Below are 24,386 nucleotides of genomic sequence, written 5' to 3'. Positions count from 1 at the left end.
CACACACACACACGGGAATATTCAGTTCTGAGAAAAAAGGTAAATACTGCCATTTGTGACAAAATGGATGGAACTTGAGGGCATTATGCTAAGTGACATAAGTCAGACAGAGGAAGACAAATACTGCTTGGTATCACTTTGATGTGGAATCTAAAAAAAAAGTCAAACTCACAGAAGCAGAGTAGAAAAATGGTTGCCAGGGGATAAGGGTGAGAGAAACTTTTCAATTAAAAAAACCCCTAAAATTCATTCAATATTTAACAGCTATATCAGCTAACTAAAGTGAATCTTTGCAGTTAACCCTTTTCTTTTAAACTTTTTTTTTTTTTGGCCTAAGGGGCATTCCCTTAAAGTTTGTTTTGTTTTCTGATTATCACCATGCAATTAAAAAAAATCAATCTTGCTTTTCCTGCTAAGTGGGTACATTAGGTAGAAATAAACTGGCATACTTTATTCCTGGGTTAGGAAGCCTCTAGCCTTTGGGTTGATTTCATTCAGGTTTCAAAGTGCTAGAACTGAACTCTTCTGTTTCCTACTCATTGTTGCCAAGAAGAATGCAACTGGTCTCTTGCCTTTTAAAAGCCAAAACAAGCCATTCCCTTAAGTCCTGACCATGGTAAAACTAGAATCCTTAGCCCTCCCTTTAGAGGCTCTGTCTTTATTTCACAAGGCCCCCTTATTACATTTTGTTGTAAAATATGGTCATGGACTTCTATACATTCATCTATGTCTATGGTTATCCTTAGCATTGCAGTGGGCCAAGTTGCCTAACCTAGTTTTTCTTTAGGAGTATTCATGTTCCATCTTGACCTTTTGGTTTTTCACAAATAAAAGCCAGCCTGTGAATTTCCTGAACGCTACTGGGATTTTAATCAGAATATTTACATATCATCTTAGGCGGAAGTGGTATCTTTTACAACATAGAGCCTTCCTATCCTGAACATGGTATACTGATCTATCTTTTTACTTTTTGATCACGCCCTGTGGTGTGTGGGATCCTAGTTCCCTGACCAGGAATTGAACCTGTGCCCCTTGCATTGAGAACATGGAGTCTTAACCACTGGACCACCAGAGAAGTTCCTAATTACTTAGTTCTTTCATGTGTTTTAATACAATTTTATTCATTTTCATGAAAGGCTAGCATATCTTTTGTTTGATTTATTATGTTGTATTTTTTATTGCTATAGTAAATGCATCTTTTTAGAAGTGTTTTCTAAGTCTGTCATACAGAAACACAATCAACTTCTGTGTATTGATACTGTAATTCAATAGCCTTGCCAAGCTCTCTTAATAACTCTAAAACTATCAAAAATTGTTTTAGATTTTTCTGTGTAGACAATTATATCATCTATTAATAATGACACTGTTTCTTCTTTTCTAACCCTCATATTTATTAATGTATTATGACTCTATTAGTATTCTCCAAGTGCAGTGGTGAATAGGAGTAGTAATACTGAGCATCTCGTCTTGTTCTGAACCTAAATGGGAAGGTGTTTAATTGTTTACCATTGAGTATGATATTTGCTGAAGGTTTTTTGAGATATTCTTTACCTGATTAACTAAATTCCAAGTCTGCCATGAGGATTCACCACAAATAGACTTTGAATTTTGTCAAATGTTTCTGCATCTTTTGAGGTGGTCATGTTTTATGTCCTTTATTATATTTATTAATTTCTAATGTTAATCCAAACTTCCATTTCCTGGTTAGGAAGTACTATCATTTCTAGTTACTGACTTCAGATTGCTAACCATTTTGTTCAGCACTTTCACTTCTATATTTATGAGAGTCAATGTCCTACAATTTTCTTTTTTTTTTTTTTTTTTTTTTTTTTTGCGGTACGCGGGCCTCTCACTGTTGTGGCCTCTCGCGTTGCGGAGCACAGGCTCTGGACGCGCAGGCTCAGTGGTCATGGCTCACGGGCCCAGCCGCTCCGCAGCATGTGGGATCTTCCCAGACCGGGACACGAACCCGTGTCCCCTGCATCGGCGGGCAGATTCTCAACCACTGCGCCACCAGGGAAGCCCCCAATTTTCCTTTTCTTATGAACTCCCTGTTTGGCTTTATTAACAAACTTATGCTATCTTCATTAATGTAAATTGACAAATGTTCTCTTTCCCCATAAGATTTTCTACACAATTGGAATTAGCTGTTCACTCAGCCTTTAAAGCAATCTAAGCCTCATGGTTTAATTTGGTTTTGTGACGAAAACGTTTTAAAAATCAATAATTAAACTTACTTAGTAGTTTTAAAACTATTCAAGGTTTTTCCTTGAGTCATTTTAAGTTGTGTTTTTCTAGGAATTCTCCATTTCATCTAAATTTTCAAAAGCATAAGCATAAAGATGTTATTTTATCTCAGTATAACTATTTCTTTTCATTAGATAATTAAATCCATATGCATTTTTTACGATTGTTGATACATTTAGATTTATTGCTACTAAATTATTTTATACTATTTGTCTTTTTCTTTTTTTCTTCTTTTTCACATCCCTTCTCCTGCTCCTGCTTGCCTTTCTTTGGAATCAGGGGGGTTTTCCCTTTTTTCACTCAATTCTCCTCACACCTTACTGCATTCTTCTTTTTGGCTACGCTGAGTCTTCATTGTCGCACGGGGGCTTTCTCTAGCTGCGGCAAGCAGGAGTTACTCTTCGTTGCAGTGTGCAGGCTTCTCATTGTGGTGGCTTCTCCTGTTATGGAATACGCGCTCTAGGCACGCGGGGTTCAGTAGTTGCAGCACACGGGCTTCAGTATTTGTGGCGGGCGGGCTCAGTAGTTGTGGCTTGCGGGCGGCTCACGGGCTCTAGAGCACAGGCTCTGTATTTGTGGCGCGTGGTATGTGGGATCTTCCCGGACCAGGGCTCGAACCCCTGTCTCATGATTTGGCAGGCAGATTCTTAACCACTGCGCCACCGGGGAAGTCCAACCCCTTACTGCTTTTAAAGTTTAAATCTCTATGTCTATTCTTTTCATTGTTATCTTAGATATTCTAACAAGCATTCATAACAAAGTCCAAAGTAAATTGATATTTTTATCCTCTTCCAGAACAAACAAGGACTTCATAATTCTCATGTCAATCATTCCTCTCTACTTAAAATCCATAGTTAACCAGTATTTTAAGTTCTAGCTGGTGTTAAACTCCAAAACCTACAAATCAGACATAACTGTTTGAAAATGTCAATAACTGTTTCTCCCCAATCTTCTGGTGGCCTGGTGAGTCTACATGAATTTCTAGTTTTGGCCTTTTCTGGGCTGACCTGTCTTGTACTATAGTTGAGACCTCAACACTTCATATTAGTCCCCTTAGCTGAATGCATGCTAACTCTAAAATAATCCACGAAACAGAAACCTAATTGTCTTAGTCATATTTCATGTTTCTATTTAAATACTACAACACAGACCATTAAGAATCTTTGTTTTTATTATCCTGAGATTTTTAATGTACTTCTTATTTTTTATCAGTGGTCCATTAACTGGGACTTGGAAGACTCCCCCAAGATCTGATTCCCCCTCTGCAGATATTTACTGTAATTCTGAATCCTTTATTTTCAGTAATTGAATCTAGTTACAATTTTCATAAATATACTGATTCATTCATCAGTCAAATATTTACTGAACACCAACTACTGCAAGATACAAAAACAAACAAGATATACTGTCTACCCAAAAGAGTTTCAGTCTGATTTGAAAAAAATATGAAAATAGGAAATAACTATATAATATGATAAAAATGACGAGAGCATAGAGGAAATATGCCTAGTGAGGAGAAGGGCAAATAAGGCTTTGTGAGGAAATAACATTCTTATGCTGTTTGAAGATTTATGATGTCTTTATCCACTCCTAGATACTCGGCAAAACTGATGATGCTTCGACAAGACAGCATGAGATCATACTGTTAAAGAGATAGCCTTTTAGCTTGAAGGAATTCTGTCTTCAAGACCTGCTCTACAATCTTTTGTTATAAATTTAAAACATTTCAATTTGGGCAACCAAATAAACATTTTTAGGAATTAGGTAAGGCCCCTAAGGATAGAACTAGGTCCAAAGAAGTCAAAAGTTCCTCCAAAGTTATCCACACTTACATGCTTAATAAAAGACACCATTTGCACAGAAGTTCACGTCTACAAAATTTTTACCAAGCACAATTTTATGCTATGTCAAAGATTAGCAGATACACTGAAGCAGTCTCAAGTCTCTGGACTTTCATTCACTTTTAAAACAACGAAGAGTTTGGGAAAAAGAATCCTTGAGGCCTATACTTACTGTAATACTATGATAATAAGAGTATGCCAGAGTATTACCAAAAATGGATGACTGAAAATGAGACAATTCAACTGAATACTCACTTGGACACATTGCCCACTACTATTGTTTTCTTTACAAAAAGTCGTGAAGTCTCATCTCCTGTAAGATCAGTATTCCGCTGTTCTGTTTTATGGGAGCCAGTAATACCAGAAGTGTCCTAGAAAAAATCATAATCAAGTTTCATTTTCAATTTAGACAATTTTCAATAGGCAGAAACCACAAAATCATAAAAGGTATGAATGGACTAACTCAATTTTTTTTAAATTACAAAATTCTTTGGCTTTGTGGCTGCTCTCAGATCATGAAAGAATAATTTTACTATAATTTTTGCATTAGTTTATAGAAAAAGTTTGTACACTGTAATTCCACATATGTGTGTGTGTTTGTAATAGTCACAAACAGCTGCTTTGTACATGCAAATAGGATGTGGAAGGATACACAAGAAACTACCACAACAGTTACCTCTGGGATATGGAAATGGGGAAAGGGGTCAACGGAATTTCCTTTCTTTTCAATCTTCTGTACTATTAAAAATTTTTCAATAAGAAGTAACATAAACATAATGGTTAATTTAAAGTTTGACTATAGAGATAGACAGCCAGTGTTTAAGCCTTGGCCCTTACATTTACTAGATGTGTCATCCTGGGTAATTACTTAACTTTTCTGTCTCTATTTCCTCATCTATAAAATAAGGATGATAATAGTATCTATCTCAGATGATGGTTTTGTACAGTTTTTAGAAAAATGCTTGGTACACAGTAAACACTAAATATCTGTTACATAAAGATGAGCATTCATATTACATAAAAGATAGTAGGTTTCTAAATGCTATGACTAGTGTGACCTAAATTCATTTTAATTAAAAAAAGAAAAACATATGCAGTATTTCCCCAGAAAGTATACTAGAACGAGACAACTAAATCCAAACACTAAGAGTTCTGATTTTGGGTGGTGGCATTATGAATGACTTTTCTACTCTCTTACTTTTCTGTAGTTTAAAATTTTCAAAAATGAACATATATGAATTTGTAATCAGAAACATTTTTAATTTTATCAAAATAATCAAATCCGGGCTTCCCTGGTGGCACAGTGGTTGAGAGTCCGCCTGCTGATGCAGGGGACACGGGTTTGTGCCCCGGTCCAGGAGGATCCCACATGCTGCAGAGCGGCTGGGCCCATGAGCCATGGCCACTGAGCCTGCGCGTCCAGAGCCTGTGCTCCGCAATGGGAGAGGCCACAACAGTGAGACGCCCGCATACCGCAAAAAATAAATAAATAAATAAAATCCTTGATGTCTGAGTATGTGGAAAGCAGCCTGGGAATTTCCTCCATCACAGAACATCTGGCTGAGAAAAACCACTGGTCTTATCCAGTAAGGATTCTATAGCCACGTATTACACCAAGAAGTTCAGAACAGCTTCAGATGGGAATTCAAATTACAAACTGACAGGATCAAAGAGCAATAAGCAGTTCTCAATTCTACTTATTGTTTTTCAAATTTCATCTAGTTATTAAAGCATCTTACAACAAAGTTTCAAAGAGGAAACTGATGAAGAGCCACTGCTCTTGAGAGAATAAACATGATAGAGTGGAAAGACCTTGGGCAAGGTCACAGTACTGCCAACTCCTCAAAGTTTCTTTCATATCTACATGAATGGCATCTAGGAGTTGTGCGGTACACAGGAGACTTGAACTGTAAAATCAAAAAGACACAGGTTTGATTCTCAGTTCTGATACTGTGGACAAATATAACTTAAACCTCATAGAGACTCAGTTTCCCCATCTCTAAAAGGGCTATAATTAACTTATATCCTATGGTTCCTATGAAGGTTAAATGAAATAATATGTGCATTCTTAATAAATACTTGTTCCCTTCTCTTTTGGCTCCCTCCCATCCATCCAACTATACCCTTCCAGTATTTCGGCCTGGTCTCTGCTCTGTGTTGCTTGAGAGTCTTTCCTCTATGTCCACATTGCTGTTAGTGTCTTTGTCAGATAAGAAGTCATTGTGTTGAGATAAAGAATCACTTTCTGAATGATTGGCTGATGGTGTTTCTGATCTCTGATTGGCAGGAGATGATGACCTAGATGGTGATTCCAAAAATTTCTTGACAGCAGGATGATTAAAAACCATCGTATCACATGTCTTTGATCCCTGCAAAAATGAGGGTAAGCAAAACAAATTCTTAATCACATCCACCAAAAGTAGGCAAAAGTTTGATCTTTCCAAAAACACTTATCTATTTCCAATCATGTTTAAAATCCTTCAAAATCACCCCACTCCCATAAAATGAAGTCCAAACTCCTTAATGTGGTCCAAATCAACAAAACAAAAACTAGAGAATGATAAATAATTATGCAAAGGTCCTAACACTAAAAGCTAAGATGCAAGTCCTCAGAAGGTAAATGAAAAGTAAAGATAAATATATATGGACTTACCTGATGGCACAGTGGGTAAGAATCCACCTGCCAATGCAAGGAACATGGGTTCAAGCCCTGGTCCCGGAAGATCCCACATGCCACGGAGCAACTAAGCCCATGCGCCACAACTACTGAGCCTGCACTCTAGAGTCCGTGAGCCACAACTACTGAGCCCATGTGCCACAACTTTTTTTTTTTTTTCAAAGGTTTGAATGAATTTTTTATTACAGTTTTTGAGATGTGGGTTAACTATTTTTTTTTTTAACATCTTTATTGGAGTATAATTGTTTTACAATAGTGTGTTAGTTTTTCCTTTACAACAAACTGAATCAGTCATACATATACACATGTTCCCATATCTCTTCCCTCTTGCGTCACCCTCTCTCCCACCCTCCCTATCCCACCCCTCTAGGTGGTCACAAAGCACAGAGGTGATCTCCCTGTGCTATGCAGCAGCTTCCCACTAGCTATCTAATTTACATTTGATAGTGTATATATGTCCCTGCCACTCTCTCACTTCGTCACAGCCCACCCTTCCCCCTCCCCATATCCTCAAGTCCATGCTCGAGTAAGTCTGTGTTTTATTCCCGTCCTACCACTAATCTCTTCATGACATTTTTTTCCCTTAGAGTCCATATATATGTGTTAGCATACGGTATTTGTTTTTCTCCTTCTGACTTACTTCACTCTGTATGACAGACTCCAGGTCCATCCACCTCATTATAAATAACTCAGTTTCATTTCTTTTTATGGCTGAGTAATATTCCATTGTATATATGTGCTACATCTTCTTTATCCATTCATCTGTTGATGGACACTTAGGTTGCTTCCATGTCCTGGCTATTGTAAATAGAGCTGCAATGAACATTTTGGTACATGAGTCTTTCTGAATTATGGTTTTCTCAGGGTATATGCCCAGTAGTGGGATTGCTGGGTCATATGGTAGGTCTATTTGTAGTTTTTTAAGGAACCTCCATACTGTTCTCCATAGTGGCTGTATCAATTTACATTCCCACCAGCAGTGCAAGAGGGTTCCCTTTTCTCCACACCCTCTCCAGCATTTATTGTTTCTAGAGTTTTTGATGATGGCCAATCTGACCGGTGTGAGATGATATCTCATTGTAGTTTTGATTTGCATTTCTCTAATGATTAATGAGGTTGAGTATTCTTTATTGTGTTTGTTAGCAATCTGTATATCTTCTTTGGAGAAATGTCTATTTAGTTCTTCTGCCCATTTTTGGATTGGGTTGTTTGTTTTTTTGTTATTGAGCTGCATGAGTTGCTTATAAATTTTGGAAATTAATCCTTTGTCAGTTGCTTCATTTGCAAATATTTTCTCCCATTCTGAGGGTTGTCTTTTGGTCTTGTTTATGGTATCCTTTGCTGTGCAAAAGCTTTTAAGTTTCATTAGGTCCCATTTGTTTATTTGTGTTTTTATTTCCATTTCTCTAGGAGGTGGGTCAAAAAGGATCTTGCTGTGATTTATGTCGTATAGTGTTCTGCCTATATTTTCCTCTAAGAGTTTGATAGTGTCTGGCCTTACATTTAGGTCTTTAACCCATTTTGAGTTTATTTTTGTGTGTGGTGTTAGGGAGTGTTCTAATTTCATACTTTTACATGTAGCTGTCCAGTTTTCCCAGCACCACTTATTGAAGAGGCTGTCTTTTCTCCACTGTATATCCTTCCCTCCTTTATCAAAGATAAGGTGACCATATGTGTGTGGGTTTATCTCTGGGCTTTCTATCCTGTTCCATTGATCTATATTTCTGTTTTTGTGCCAGTACCATATTGTCTTGATTACTGTAGCCTTGTAGTAGAGTCTGAAGTCAGGGAGCCTAATTCCTCCAGCTCCATTTCTCGTTCTCAAGATTGCTTTGGCTATTCGGGGTCTTTTGTGTTTCCATACAAATTGTGAAATTTTTTGTTCTAGTTCTGTAAAAAATGCCAGTGGTAATTTGATAGGGATTGCATTGAATCGGTAGATTGCTTTGGGTAGTATAGTCATTTTCATAATGTTGATTCTTCCAATCCAAGAACATGGTATATTTCTCCACCTATTTGTATCATCTTTAATTTCTTTCATCAGTGTCTTATAGTTTTCTGCATACAAGTCTTTTGTCTCCTTAGGTAGGCTTATTCCTAGATATTTTATTCTTTTTGTTGCAGTGGTAAATGGGAGTGTTTTCTTAATTTCACTCTCAGATTTTTCATCATTAGTGTATAAGAATGCCAGAGATTTCTGTGCATTAATTTTGTATCCTGCAACTTTACCAAATTCATTGATTAGCTCTAGTAGTTTTCTGGTAGCATCCTTAGGATTCTCTATGTATAGTATCATGTCATCTGCAAACAGTGACAGCTTTACTTCTTCTTTTCCGATTTGGATTCCTTTTATTTCTTTTTCTTCTCTGATTGCTGTGGCTAGAACTTCCAAAACTATGTTGAATAAGAGTTGTGCCACAACTATTGAAGCCCACATGTCTAGATCCCATGCTCCACAACAAGAGAAGCCACCGCGATGAGAAGCCCACGCACCGCAACGAAGAGTAGCCCCCACTCACCACAACTAGAGAAAGTCCATGCGGAACAACGAAGACCCAACACAGCCAAAAATAAATAAATTAAATTTAAAAATTAGGGCTTCCCTGGTGGCGCAGTGGTTGAGAGTCCGCCTGCCGATGCAGGGGACACAGGTTCGTGCCCCAGTTCAGGAAGATCCCACATGCCACGGAGCGGCTAGGCCCGTGAGCCATGGTCACTGAGCCTGCGCGTCCGGAGTCTGTGCTCCGCAACAGGAGAGGCCACAACAGTGAGAGGCCCACGTACCACAAAAATAAAAAAATTTAAAAAAAAAAAAAAAATATATATATATATATATATATATATAGTAACACATAGAAAGTCAGATTTGACTTAAAAAAAAATAAACCTCACATTGCTTGACACAAATACATCAACTGCTCTAAATAAAACATTCCTGTAAGAAATATAAAGATTTTTTTAAATATGTATGTAAAATGGCTCCCACGTAGAAATAAAATGTAGCATAGAATGGTTTAAAATGATTAATAATGATATATAGTCTGCCCTCAGTCCAGTACTGAAACCTGCCTAGGGTATTTTTCTGTGTTTTGTTACTTGCATATAAAATAGTTATGATGTAGTTACTTCCTAGGAAGCCCAGCTTTAGAAATTGCTTAATTGAAATTAAAAATAACTGTTTTAACAAGTAAAAGGGAGCCAGAGACTAGTGTTTCAGAGTCAAAGCAACAGAGCTGTTGTATTTCTATAATAAAGGTTTATTTTAGAGCTATAAATGTATTTTGTTAGAGTAAACTAAAAATAATAAGTTGGCAGATCCTAAAAGATAAAAATATACCTAAATATCCTTAAATAAATCCCAATCAGAATATAACAAGATAAAAATCAGTACATTTCTAGACTATCAAATAGCACAGTTCAGTACTGCTAATGGTTTTTAAAAAAAGGCATCGGGGCTTGCCTGGTAGCGCAGTGGTTGAGAATCTGCCTGCGGATGCAGGGGACACAGGTTCGTGCACTGGTCCGTGAAGATCCCACATGCCGTGGAGCGGCTGGGCCCAGGAGCCATGGGCACTGAGCTTGTGTGTCTGGAGCCTGTGCCCCGCAACGGGAGAGGCCACAGCAGTGAGAGGCCCGCGTACCAACAACAACAACAAAAAAAAAGGCATCCCTGGTGGCGCAGTGGTTGAGAATCCGCCTCCTGATGCAGGGGACACGGGTTTGTGCCCCGGTCCAGGAAGATCCCACGTGCCGCGGAGAGGCTGGGACCGTGAGCCATGGCTGCTGAGCCTGCGTGTCCGGAGCCTGTGCTCCGCAACGGGAGAGGCCACAACAGTGAGAGGCCCGCGTACAAAAAAAAAAACACATTAAATGAATAACCAGCTCTTCAGAGTAGCTACAGTCCTATGTCAGGTAGCTGCTAGCTTGCAATGTCCATCTTGCTGAATCTAATAGCAAGCCATATGACGGATGACTTTAGAATCTGCCCTGGGTTAACAGTGTCTCCGAAAAATTCATATCCACATAGACCTATGAATATGACTATTTGAAAATACAGTCTTTTCAGATGTAATCAAGTTAAGATGATGTCATACTGGATTTGGGTAGGCCTTACTTCAATGACTAGTATTCTTAAAAGAGGGAAAGTTGGATACAGAAAGAAACAGAGAAGACACACAAAGGGAAAAGTCCATGTGAAGTTAAAGGCAGAAATTGGAGTGATGCAGCTACAAGCCAAGGAATGCCAAGTACTGCTAGCAACCACCAGAAGCTAGGAAAAGACAAGGAAGAATTCTTCCCTAGAGTCTTCAGAGGGAGCATGGCCTAGCCACCAACATACTTGATTTTGGACTGCTAGCCTCCAGAATCATGAGATAATAAATTCCTGTTTTGTTTTTTTTTTCAAGTCTGGTTCCTTTATTTATTTATTTTTAAAATTTATTTGGTTGAGCAGGGTCTTAGTTGCGGCAGGTGGGCTCCTTAGTTGAGGCTCTCCAGCTCCTTAGTTGCAGCACACGGGTTCCTTAGTTGTGGCTCATGGGCTCCTTAGTTGTGGCATGCGCGAACTCTTAGTTGCACCATTCATGTGGGATATAGTTCCCTGACCAGGGATCGAACCTGGGCCCCCTGCATTGGGAGCGCAGTCTTATCCACTGCTCCACCAAAGAAGACCCAAATTCCTGTTGTTTTAAGCCACCAAGCTTGTGGTAATTTGTTATGGTAGCTCAAGCAAAGTAGTTCAGACTCTAAAATGTAATATGGAAAACTCCTGCAGTAGAAGAAACAACTATCTACCATCTAAGATTAAACTCAAATAATGCTACAGATTTCTCTAAGATAACATCAGGAGTATCACCAATACCTAATACCCTAAAGCTCCACAGGATGACACAAAAGCCTATACATGGCAGGTACCTCTTATCTGTAAAAACCACAGGGAATGATGCAAAGCAGCATGCTACTATGCTCCCTGCAGCCCTTCCACTATTCTCATTGAGCCAGTGCTGTCCAAGAGGAGAATTATCTAATTCGAACTGGAAAAAACTTAAGAAAAAACAAAACTTATGCTGAAATTATCAAAACGTTAAACAAGAAGAAATACTTCTGTATCGGTTCAATCCTATCTCCATCCTCTATAATTGGAGCAGTCTAGTGGTAATCACATTAACCATGACTAAACTTAGTATCACTAACAGTAGCACAACCTGATACTATGTCTCCTAATGTGATACAATATGAAGTATACAGCATTACCTATGAAGTACTATCTCCAAAAAGACTGAACCTTAATCTAATCAAATCTTTAGATTTGACTCTTATTTTACAGAAAAATAGAAGGAGTGAAGGAACAACCCAAGGGGAACAAAATCCAAAATGTGGGACATTCTACAACATAAATGGCCTGGTCTCTTCAAATAAGTCAATATCACAGGGGAAAAAAAGGTGGGAGAACTGTTCTAGATAAAATGAGACTAGAGAAACAAAACAGCCAAATGTAACCCATGAACCCTGATTGGATCCTGTCCAAAAAAAAACAGAAACAAAAACACCCCCCAACTTTAAAGATATTTGGGGGACAACTGGGAAAATCTGAATATGGACTGGTTATCAAATAATATTAGGGACTCATTCTCTTAGGTATTGTGACTACACAGAAGACGACCCTTTAGGATTAAGTATATAGGGATGAAGGTCACAATGCTTGGAACTTACTTTTTAATGTTTTAGACAAAAATAAGATAGAAAAAGCAAACATAGCAAAATGTTAAAACTGTTGAATCTAAGTGATGCATAAACAAATGCTTATTTCACCTTCTCTATATATTTGAAAATTTTCACACAAAGTAGGGGGTAAAAATCAGGGCTTCTTGAATAGAGTAATCTACTGAAACTAACAATAGCCATTCATTAGCAGTAAAAAGAGAAAAATCAATCGATCTATAATTTATTCCAAAGCCATCCATAATCAAATGAAGAGGAATAAGGCAAGTTAGAACAGGGTCACACTCATCTGTGTATATGCAAAGCCTAGCAACAGTGCTAACAATTAGTTACAGAACAATTAAGTAAAAAGAAAAAAATGTTACTTAATGATTACTGACAATGTAGAGAGGTATAATTAAAGGATAGGTTGAACACAATCATAAATCTATGTATATTCCCAGGAAGGCAAGCTAGGCTTCTTGAATTCGAAAGGTCAATATAAGAAATGTTTTGAAGGCAGGGATTTCACATCAAGACTAATTTCTCTTCACACAACAATATGGGTGGCCAGAAATGACTGCATATGAGGAAAACTTACCTCAGAAACTTTCAGAAGTCCTGCAGAAGCATAGTAGTTTGCGACAATGCAGGCACGAAGTTTATCCATCATCCTTCTTGCCTCAATTAGTCGCTAAAATAAATATTAATTACTTTAAAAAATGGAAATGACAGGATATATACAAATAATTCATAAGAAATGTAAATGAACCCAAAGGTTCAATTGTCTAATAATCAAAGAAAGACAAATAGAAATGACCATTTTCCACCTATCAGATTGGCAAAATATTTTTTTAAATGACAAAATACGATGTTTGCAAGAGTATATAGACATATTAATATGTATTTGTATGTATATATGCATATTCATTGAGAAATGTCCACAAAGATATTGAGCACAAAAGCAAAGAGGAATTATCTTTTGGGACGGAATTTCAAGTGATACTTTTCTTTATCTTTTTCTGCAATGTCATTTAAAGTAAAAAAAAAAAAGGTGCAGGTCTTTTCTTCCAAAAATGAGAAAGCTCCTTTTAAAAGAACAACAAAGGGGGAAAATACACCATAATTCCATCTCAACAGATTTTTTAAAATTCATCACACATAGTTTTTTTCAATAGTTCTGTTCCTTTATTTTTAATTTAACATCATTATACCTGGTCAATGACCTCAATTTCATGTTCCTTATTCTTCATTTCAAGTGCAAATTGTTCCTTGATAATAGTCTCAATCTTCTGCACAGCAGCATCTCGAGCTGCACAAAGAACATACAATAATCCAAGGTCTAATTAATCAGTTGCCGCCTTGATTCAAGTCAGCAAGCAACGAAAGAAACCCAGGAACAGTAACTCTGAAGTGAAGAAACCTAACAGTCATCACCTTAATCAATAATGAAAAGTTAACATCACCAAATATTCAAGCAAACTGACCTCGCATGTTTTCTGATATGATGTACTGACAAGACTCCACCACTCTGTGGCATTCCTGCTAAAAACGCTGAATCTAATCACAGCGAACATCAGACAAACCTAAATTGAAGGACACTGTACAAAATAACTTGCCTATACATTCAAATACTGAAGTCAAGAAAGACAAAGAAAAGTTGAGGAGATTAAAAGAGACTAAAGAGATATAACAACTAAATGCACTGTGTGATCCTGGAGAGGGGGAATAGTTATAAAATACTGGGACAACTGGTAAAGCTTGAATATGGACAGCAGATTAGATAATGTAATGTAAAATGTTAAAATTTCCTGCTTCTGATAATTGTACTGTGGTTACATAAGAAATTTGTCCTTAGGAAATACACAAGTGTTTACAAGTGTCTAATGTATCTTCTGATGATTTTGAAAAAATGATGTGCATATATACCTGTGTGCATACATGCATTTGTGTAGTATGTGTGTGTATGGATTGGGGGTTGGGGAAAAGAATGATAAACCAAATGATGCAAAATGTTAACAATTGGTGAATTAATCTGGACAAAAGACATACAAACTCTCCTTGCAATTTTTCTATTTGAAATCACATCAAAATAAAATTACCAAAAAAGAAAAAGAAACCCATGAAGATTCTGAGAGAAATACGTGGTGACTTCTGAAAAACCATAACCCCAAGGAAAAAGAAAGTAAAGAGTTAGCTAAAGGAAGAGGTAGTCTGTGACACAAGAGCAGTTCATAAGAAGGCAGGAAGTTAGGATCTAGCATGCAATTCAGCAGTTTCTGATTACAACTACCTGAAGGAACCAGCAAAGAAAGTATTCAAAAAAAAAGAAAATGTCTCTGAAGCCAATTCAATTCAGATAATGATTACTCAAAGTAATATGCTATCCAAAGAGTTTAAAGCATCAGATATGAAATGTAGTTTGATTACAAGAGAATAAAAAAAGAAGAGTCAAATGACTGCCTGAAAAACCTGGAGTTTTGCATAATGATCCTATATTTGTAATATGAAAAAATCACCACCCATGATTTGGGGTGTAAAAAAAATTGCAGAGAAAATTTGGACCCCTGATCACCCATGTTATTTTCTCCCCGTAAAATATGCCACTAGACTGCCAATTTAAAACTAGTGCTGGTATATGGTCACCTTATTTTTGATAATGGAGGCAAGAATATACAATGGAGAAAAAACAGCCTCTTCAATAAATGGTGTGGGAAAACTGGACAGCTACACGTAAAAGAATGAAATTAGAACACTCCCTAACACCATACACAAAAATAAACTCAAAATGGATTAAAGACCTAAATGTAAGGCCAGACACTATAAAACTCTTAGAGGAAAACATAGGCAGAACACTCTGACATAAATCACAGCAACATCCTTTTTGACCCACCGCCTAGAGAAATGGAAATAAAAACAAACATAAACAAATGGGACCTAATGAAACTTAAAAGCTTTGGCACAGCAAAGGAAACCATAAACAAGAGGAAAGGACAACCCTCAGAATGGAAGAAAATATTTGCAAATGAAGCAACTTACAAAGGATTAATCTCCAAAATTTATAAGCAGCTCATGCAGCTCAATATCAAAAAAACAACCCAATCCAAGAATGGGCAGAAGACCTAAATAGACATTTCTCCAAAGAAGATATACAGATTGCCAACAAACATATGAAACAATGCTCAACATCACTAATCATTAGAGAAATGCAAATCAAAACCACAATGAGGTATCACCTCACACCCGCCAGAATGGCCATCATCAAAAAATCTACAAACAATAAATGCTGGAGAGGGTGTGGAGAAAAGGGAACCCTCTTGCACTGTTGGTGGGAATGTAAATTAATACAGCCACTATGGAGAACAGTATAGTGGTTCCTTAAAAAACTAAAAAGAGAACTACCATATGACCCAGCAATATCGATACTGGGTATATACTCTGAGAAAACAATAATTCAAAAAGAGACATGTACCACAATGTTCACTGCAGCTCTATTTACAATAGTCAGGACATGGAAGCAACCTAAGTGTTCATCGACAGATGAATGGATAAAGAAGATGTGGCACATATATACAATGTAATTTTACTCAGCCATAGAAAGAAATGAAATTGAGTTATTTGCAGTGAGGTGGATGGACCTAGAGTCTGTCATACAGAGTGAAGTAAGTCAGAAGGAGAAAAACAAATACCATATGCTAACACATACATATGGAATCTAAAAAAAAAAAAATGGTTCTGCAGAACCTAGGGGCAGGACAGGTATAAAGACGCAGATGTAGAGAATGGACTTGAGGACACGGGGAGGGGGAAGGGTAAGCTGGGATGAAGTGAGAGAGTGGCATGGACATATATACACTACTAAATGTAAAATAGATAGCTAGTGGGAAGCAGCCACATAGCACACGGAGATCAGCTCGGTACTTTGTGACCACCTAGAGGGGTGGGAGGGAGATGCAAGAGGGAGGGGATATGGGGATATATGTATACATATAGCTGATTCACTCTGTTATACAGCAGAAACTAACACACCATTGTAAAGCAATTACACTCCAATAAAGATGTTAAATAAATAAATAAATAAATAAAACTAGTGCTGGTATAAGCATTCTTGTGGATATGTCTGCATTGAAGCAAATGACTAGCTTTCCTCATATCTGATGAAAAGTTTTTTCTAGTATTACTGTATGTATCCTTGTATATATAAACCTTGTATATATTTAGAAACCAGCAGATAATCTTAGGGGAGGCTAAAAGTCAGAGACTGTTATCAATGCAGGCTGTTTTAGCATATAAGTGCCTCAGAAAAAAGCAATTCTAAATTATCTCTTTCATGAAATAAGGAAAACTAAAGCCAAACAAAATAAAACCATATAAGAAAAGGGAAGCATCCTGGGAATTCCCTGGTGGTGCAGTGGTTAAGAATCCACCTGCCAATGCAGGGGACACGGACAGGGTTCAAGCCCTGGCCCAGGAAGATCTCACATGCCACAGAGCAACTAAGCCTGTGCACCACAACTACTGAGCGCGAGCCACAACTACTGAAGCCCGTGTGCCACAACTACTGAAGCCCACGTGCCTAGAGCCCATGCTCCGCAACAAGAGAAGCCAGTGCAATGAGAAGCCCGCACACCACAACGAAGAGTAGCCTATGCTCGCTGCAACTAGAGAAAGCCTGTGTGCAGCAACAAAGACCCAATGCAGCCAAAAATAAATAAGTAAATAAATTTATATTTTAAAAAAAGGGAAGCATCCTACCAAACCTACTTTGAGAAAACTTCTGAATAATAAAAATAAAATCTTTATTAGGAATTAGGTTGAGAATGGACACCAAGAAGAACGGCAAATTGGCACTTAGTAACAAAAAACTGTCCCTGATTAGGGTACGTATTTGGGAACTTACATTAGGTTTAAATTGAAATTATGTTTCCTAAAACAGTAAGTTTTCCCTTTTCTTATTTTTATTACAAAAAAGATATGCCACGTGATGCATTTGAATAATGAATTTAAGTTTCATGATACTTTCATATTTATCTGGCTTGTTATTGAAAGCAAAAGACATATCCTTGTAAATAAAATTGCGACTGAATGGAGAGAAAAGTTGCAGTGAAATGTTTTTATTGTTTGGAACTGGATTTGATCACTTCCGGTGCACAGAGACTTTTGTGGGGTACATATGACTTGACTGCACTTACACAGACAGGAATTTCCTTCACCCCTTAACCTTGGGGCCCTGATCTCTGTGGAGCTGCAGAACCTTATCTATGACTTCGAGACCTTCTTCATCTAGCTGTAATAACTTACATAGATTTATTTTTTAAATGAACAGTAATGAATTTTAGCAATATTTTGTTTTAGAAACTCAAATATAGCCACTTTTTTTGAGACAGCTTAAAACATTCTGGGTAACTACAGATGATCTGGTCTTCAACTAATTAAATGATCTTGGGCAAGTAATTTAATGCCTCTGAGCCTTAAATAAGCCACCACCAGCTAAGTGCAGAGATCAGTGTTTCCCAAATTTCCATCATTCATATACCACCTTCAAGTTACCTACCACATCTGAGAACCACGTGAAACATCTAATTAACACCATTAAACGGTATTTTTAAAAAGTGTTAGCCCTTGGGGAGAGGGATAAATAAGGAGCTTGGGATGAAGATACACACACTAGTATACATATGATAGATAACCAACAAGGACATATACGTATAGCACAGGGAACTCTACTCAACAGTCTGTGATAATCTATATGAGAAAAGAAACTAAAAAAGAATGAATATATGTATGTGTATAACTGAATCACTTTGCTGTACACCTGAAACTAACACAACACTGTAAATCAACTAGACTCCAACAGAATTAAAATTAAAAAAAAAAATTTAGCCTTATCCTAAGCAGTAGCCATGAAACTGCAAGTCTGATAAGACCATTATCTTTTCTATAGACATTAACATTAACTATTAAAATAAAAAAACCTTAATTCATGTACCACCTATAATCATCTCACATGATACCACATTGTAGTACACACATTGCTAAGACTTTATGATTACACCTAACATACAATGATAGCTAAAACTTAGAGCCTGTCTCATTACTGACGCTTTCACAGTCTACCTGATTATGTTCCAGCCTTTTATGCCACACATGGTATATTACTATTAAACAGAGCACTTAGCTAATCCCTCTCACAAACCTCTTCAAAATATACACAATAGTCGACATGCATTTCATTTTAGTTCCTATAAATCTTATAGGGAGGCATATGTCAACAAAGAAATAATTTCCTAAGGCAAGTCTACCTGAATTCTCAATTGCTTTATGCCGCTTATTTGGAAGGGCCACAGATACATCCTCATAATCAGGGTCAGTTTCTTTGATTGTTCGCTTGATTCCAGACATGATGACATTCGTTCTTCACTGTGAAGCAATAATACATTAATTAATAACACTGCTTGATATCAATACTTATATGTGTACACACATATAAAAGGAATAAATATTACATAATACTGATATTTATAAGTCTCTGTAAATACACACACATCCCTTTTAAAGCTAAAAACATAACTAACTTCAAAGTTCACTGAAAAAAAATCATCATCTGTTACAAAGCATGCGTTTCCCTTTCAAAAGAAAATCCTTTAACAAGGCAGCACATTGTTCAGACCTTCCAAAAGGAGCCAGGCTTTCACAGAAGGGACCTCATATAGAAAGAAAGAAACCAGATTTTGATGAAAACATGGTAAGCCCACAATATCCTGGAAACCACAATGCATCAAATATATTACAGAATATAAGCAATATAGCTCAGCAAATAATTTATTATACAAATCCTCAGTAAATAATAAATCCTCAGTACTACTTACATAGTACATGCTATATAACAAGTACTTAATAAATATTGTTACTGATCATTTATTATTATTCATAATAAACACAAACTGTATAGACTTATATTAAACTAACAAGCTTGCAATATGCTAAACAAGTCCTAGGTATACAAGTCTTTAAATAAAACCTTCCCATAAATCTTTAGATCTGTACTGTCCTAATACATTAGTCACTAGCCATATGTGGCTCTTAAAGTTAATTAAAATTAAATAATATTTAAAATTCAGTTCCTTTTCCTACATTTCAGAACACTAGCCACATTTCAAGTGCTCAATAGCCATCAGGGCCAGTAGCTACTAAATTGGACAACAGAGATGCAGACCATTTTATCACTGCAGAAAGTCCCACTGGACACCGCTCCTCTTCCAAACTGTGTTTCACCGAGCACTTATCAATATTTCATGAGTCAGTTTAGGAAATGCTGTACAGATCAGCACTATCCAAAAGAAACATAATGTGAGCCACAAACGAAATAAACATTTTCTAGTGCTCACATTTAAAAAAGGAAAAAGAGGGCTTCCCTGGTGGCGCAGCGGTTGAGAATCTGCCTGCCAATGCAGGGGACACAGGTTTGAGCCCTGGTCTGGGAAGATCCCACATGCCGCGGAGCAACTGGGCCCGCGAGCCACAACTACTGAGCCTGCGCGTCTGGAGCCTGTGCTCTGCAACAAGAGAGGCCACGACAGTGAGAGGCCCGCACACCACGATGAAGAGTGGCCCCTGCTCACCGCAACTAGAGAAAGCCATCGCACAGAAACAAAGACCCAACACAGCCAAAACTAAAATAAATAAATAAATAAAATTTTTTTTAAATTAAAAAATTAAAAAGGAGAAAGAAATGGTAAAATTAATTTTAATAATACATTTTATTTAACCAATGTACCCACAATATTATCATTCCAATGATATAATCAATATAAACAAATTAGCAATAAGATATTCTACATTCTTACCTTTGTACTAAGTCTTTTACACCTAGAGTACAACTTAATTTGGACTAGCCACATTACAAAGGCTCAATAAGAACCTGTGGCTAGTGGGTCCCTCACTGGGCAGCGAGGGTCTACTGACAGATAAGAAAACAGGTCCAGGGAGGTTAGATGAGTTGCCCCTTACAGGATTGATCTATGATAGAAAAGACAAGAAGAGCTCCCTAATTTCCAAACCTCTCCTCTACCACTGATGGAGATTATTTACCTAACCAAAGGCAAAAATACACAAAATGTATTTATTGAGGTAATAAACAGTTTTAAAATAAAATTAATGAAAATAAAATATAACTCAAAAATAATAATTTTTTTATTCACTCAAAGTTAAAACAGAAATAACAATTTAAAAGCCTCTCAGCTCTTAGTCCAGCTCTTTCACCCATCTCTGAGGTAGACTCACTTGATTCAGCTGGGAGAGACTCATTATGTAATGATATGTATGTAAATCCTGGATCTAGAACATTTTTCCTATAATTGTTATTTTGTATAATGGCCCTAAGCTTTAAAATGTCCTACCTGCACCCCTCCCCCAGCATTTATAAACATCCTAAATCAAGCCATTTAATGTTTGTTCACAATCATTACCTACCTGCTCTAATTTAGAATATAAATGAGTATTTTTTGAGAAGTCCTGAATCCAACTATTATTTTCTGTTTTTAAAGCTTATAAAAAGTGAGACTAGGGTATTGTTCTTTTAGTCTTCTCCATTTGGTCGGCAACTAGTTATAGACAACCTGAAAAAAATTTGGGGCAGTTACATAAATAATACTTTCTTAAAAATCAATAAACCTCACTCCTTTTTCCTTAATGCAGATAGAAAAACAACAACAACAAAACCTCCTGCTATCAAGGTAAACCTGGTATCAGAAGTAGATACATCATAGCAGATCTCCAATCTGTTTTGCACCATACCATTTCCTCAGTGACCACCTGTCTTCTACAGTTTACCAAGAGTCTTACTGGATTATCTGTAAAAATGAGTGAGTCCAGCATCACCTTCACTCATCCATTCAGCGGACTGCATAATCTCCATGTTCTCCTCCCACACCCCCTCTCTCCCCAAGTACTCTCGGGAGTAATGGTGGCTCCTCCCCCAAAACGTTGGGGATTCTTGAAGAAAACAGTATTTTGTTTTCTCCTCACTTAAGGAATAAAGCGAAATTCTCTTTTGACTTTTGCTCTAAAACTGAGAGAATAGAAGGGAAAAAAGAGAAGATTTTGGAGGTGCAAGGGGGTGGGGTGGGTAGGGAAGAAACCACCAATGAATTAACTTATGCTGCCAAGGTAATTCACATTTTCATGCAGCCCCTATAATAAAGTCTTTCCTGTCATCTTTGGGCATAGGTTTGAGCTCTCCCGATAAACATGTTGAGGAAGATTTAGGTCTGTACTGAGCATTTTTAGTAATTGAGGTCTGCTTCTGTTCTACCAAGAACAATACTAAAGGACATACATGCCACATTCAAGTATATGCTACCTAAGGCTAGGCACATCTGCCAAGGCATGCTCTCACCATGATGTAATAAGTATGTGGAATGTGTAACAAATGATCCATGTAATAGTAAGTTTTGGATTCTTCTTGTCTGTCTTTGAGATTTATGAAAAGGAAATACGAACAGTTGTTAGATATTGTCAGGTTCAACTTTGAAACAAAATGTCTTACTAATCCTCTTAAGGGTTTGAATCAAATGAAATTGAAAAGGATACTGATGTGGTAAACTGTTAAAAAAGAAAATCAGTTACTGTTAATAATTTGTCTGTGAGAAAGGATTTTCTCCATACCATGGGACCAAATCCAAATACAGAAATGTATGTAATGCTGATTCCTCTAATTTAAAAATTTTCTCTCATTGAAACAGCTTCTTTATAAAAAGTAAACAGTGTCAATTTAAACTTTAAAAATACACATTCCCCTCCCCCCATGTATTGTAATACAATGTAAGAAAGCAAAAACACCCTGTATCATACCCATTCAAATAACATAAACAAGTCTAAGTTTTTGAAAAAGGTTAAATACCAAAAACAAAACTTTTTAATGCTCTATACTTTGAAAAGAAAAATAATTTTTAAAGGAAAATTGTACAATTTAAACACAAAAATTATGTAATATAGAGTCACTAGAAATTCTTAGTAAAAGGTCTTAGTTTTCATGTTAGAGAAGACCTAAAATCTCTAGAATCTAGGCCTGGAACCCTGTCTTGCAAACACCACATCATACAAGATATGGCCAACTCTTGGAAAAGGAATAAAATCTGATAAATAAGGTTCCTGGAAACTTTACTAAGTGAGGTGCCTTCTCAATATAAAATTCTGTGATCCTCATGGCATCTGAATCTCATCAGAACCACTGTATTTTGTGCTTTCACTCAAGATGACTTTTCCTATCTGACTTTTCCTATCTTTTCCTTCTTAAGAAGGGGGATGGGGAGCAGCAGTACAATCATTTTCCACCTGCTTCCATACAGACAGATGCTCCTAACATGTTCATAATGATTTTATAATTCTTTAGCCCTGTCCTTTCTGTAATTTTCATTTCAAACAAAATATTTTCCCCTCTGTAAATAAGACAACTAGTGCTCCTTTATTAAACATGTGAATGAGATAATCCATTCTCCTCTATCAACCAGATAGACATTTCAAAAATGTCTACAAAAAGCAAAACAGGAGAATGGGTAAACAAATTGTAGTATAACCAATGAATTCCCGATCCAACCAACAACAGGAATAAATCTTCATTATGGTAAGTAAAAGAAGCCAGACACATAATAGGAGCACATACTGAATGATCCTATTTACATGAAGTTCAAGAACACACAAATTAATCTATGGTGAAAGAAAACAGAATAGTAGTTGGGGTGCTCGTAGTGGAGACTGACTGAGAAGAGGAATAAAGACTCTTTCTGGGGTGACAGAAATATTTTATATCTTTTTTCCCCCATTTATTTGTACAAATAGCACAGGAGGACACCAGTCCCATGCAGACAGCAGCCCAGGGGTCACACCAGTCCTTCTGTCCTCACACTGGTAGATAAAGGCCTCTACTCTGGAGCCTTTGTAGGGGCCTAGGCAGCTTTGGGAACCTGAGCTGGACTAGAGTTGGAGCTGCAGCTGTACCTGCAGCTGCGGCCTTGGCTTTGGCCTTTGGCCGGCAGAGCCTTAAAGCTTTAGACACTTAGCGATATGGGCACGAGCCTGTTTCCCAAACTTGGGGTGAGCGATGTAGGCAAGCTGACTGAGCTTGTGGCTGCCGCCCTTTGGGATCTTGGGCTTGACCTCCTTGGGCTTTACAAGGGCCTCGATAGCCTCAGCATGTGCACTCATGGCCTTGGTGTTGTTGGCCTGCATCTTCTTTAGGCCCTTCTTGTGCTTCTTGGCAAAACACATATTTCTCAGGAACTTGGGGTCCACCCCCTTGAGAGATTCATATCATTGTGACTGGGGTTTCTTGATGCCATTTCTGTGCCATTTTCGGGACTGGTTGTACATGGTATGGTTCTTGGACTTGGCCATGTCTGCATCGAGGCCCACCGAATTTTTTTTTTTTTTTTTTTGGCTGTGTTAGGTCTTCGTTGCTGTGCACAGGCCTTCTCTAGTTGAGGTGAGCGGGGGCTACTCTTTGTTGCAGTGCGCAGGCTTCTCATTGTCGTGGCTTCTCTTGTTGCAGAGCATGGGCTCTAGGCACGTAGGCTCAGTAGTTATGGCTTGCGAGCTCTAGAGCTCAGGCTCAGTAGTTGTGGCACACGAGCTTAGTTGCTCCGTGGCATGTAGGATCTTCCTGGGCCAGGGTTTGAACCCATGTCCCTTGCAGTGGCAGGCAGATTCTTAACCACTAAGCCACCAGGGAAGTCCTGAAATATTTTTTATCTTAATAAAGGTGTGGGTTACAAAGGTACATGCAATCATTAAAAACTCATTCCAACTGTACACTTAAAATCTGTGTATTTCACTGTATGTAAACTATAGCTCAGCTCAGAAAAGGACTATACAAACATATCTGAACATGCCCTCTCCTGCTTGAAATATTCCAGTGGCTTCCC

The 24,386-nt window shown here is 37.5% G+C and overlaps 1 protein-coding gene and 1 pseudogene across 13 annotated transcripts in view; both read right to left on the bottom strand.

Moving 5' to 3' along the window:
- YEATS2 (YEATS domain containing 2) overlaps positions 1–24,386 on the bottom strand; it is a 113,607-nt gene that overhangs the window by 66,869 nt on the left and 22,352 nt on the right. For all 13 annotated transcript variants that reach the window (XR_010840698.1, XR_010840697.1, XM_059064516.2 and 10 more), the window contains 5 exons: positions 18,768–18,885; positions 13,680–13,777; positions 13,067–13,159; positions 6,212–6,457; positions 4,344–4,459 (listed from right to left, as the gene is read on the bottom strand). Coding sequence is in view for 11 of the 13 variants with exons in the window: in XM_059064516.2 (XP_058920499.1) it covers positions 4,344–4,459; positions 6,212–6,457; positions 13,067–13,159; positions 13,680–13,777; positions 18,768–18,867 (653 nt within the window). In the remaining 2 variants the exon portion in view is untranslated. The remainder of the gene's footprint in view (positions 1–4,343; positions 4,460–6,211; positions 6,458–13,066; positions 13,160–13,679; positions 13,778–18,767; positions 18,886–24,386) is intronic.
- Positions 23,388–23,863, bottom strand: LOC131757242 (large ribosomal subunit protein eL29 pseudogene; annotated as a pseudogene).

This window comes from Kogia breviceps, chromosome 5, assembly GCF_026419965.1.
Source record: "Kogia breviceps isolate mKogBre1 chromosome 5, mKogBre1 haplotype 1, whole genome shotgun sequence".
NCBI classification, from domain to species: Eukaryota; Metazoa; Chordata; class Mammalia; order Artiodactyla; family Physeteridae; genus Kogia; species Kogia breviceps.
Note: the sequence above shows the minus strand (reverse complement) of the source record. Positions and strands in the feature narration are given on the sequence as shown.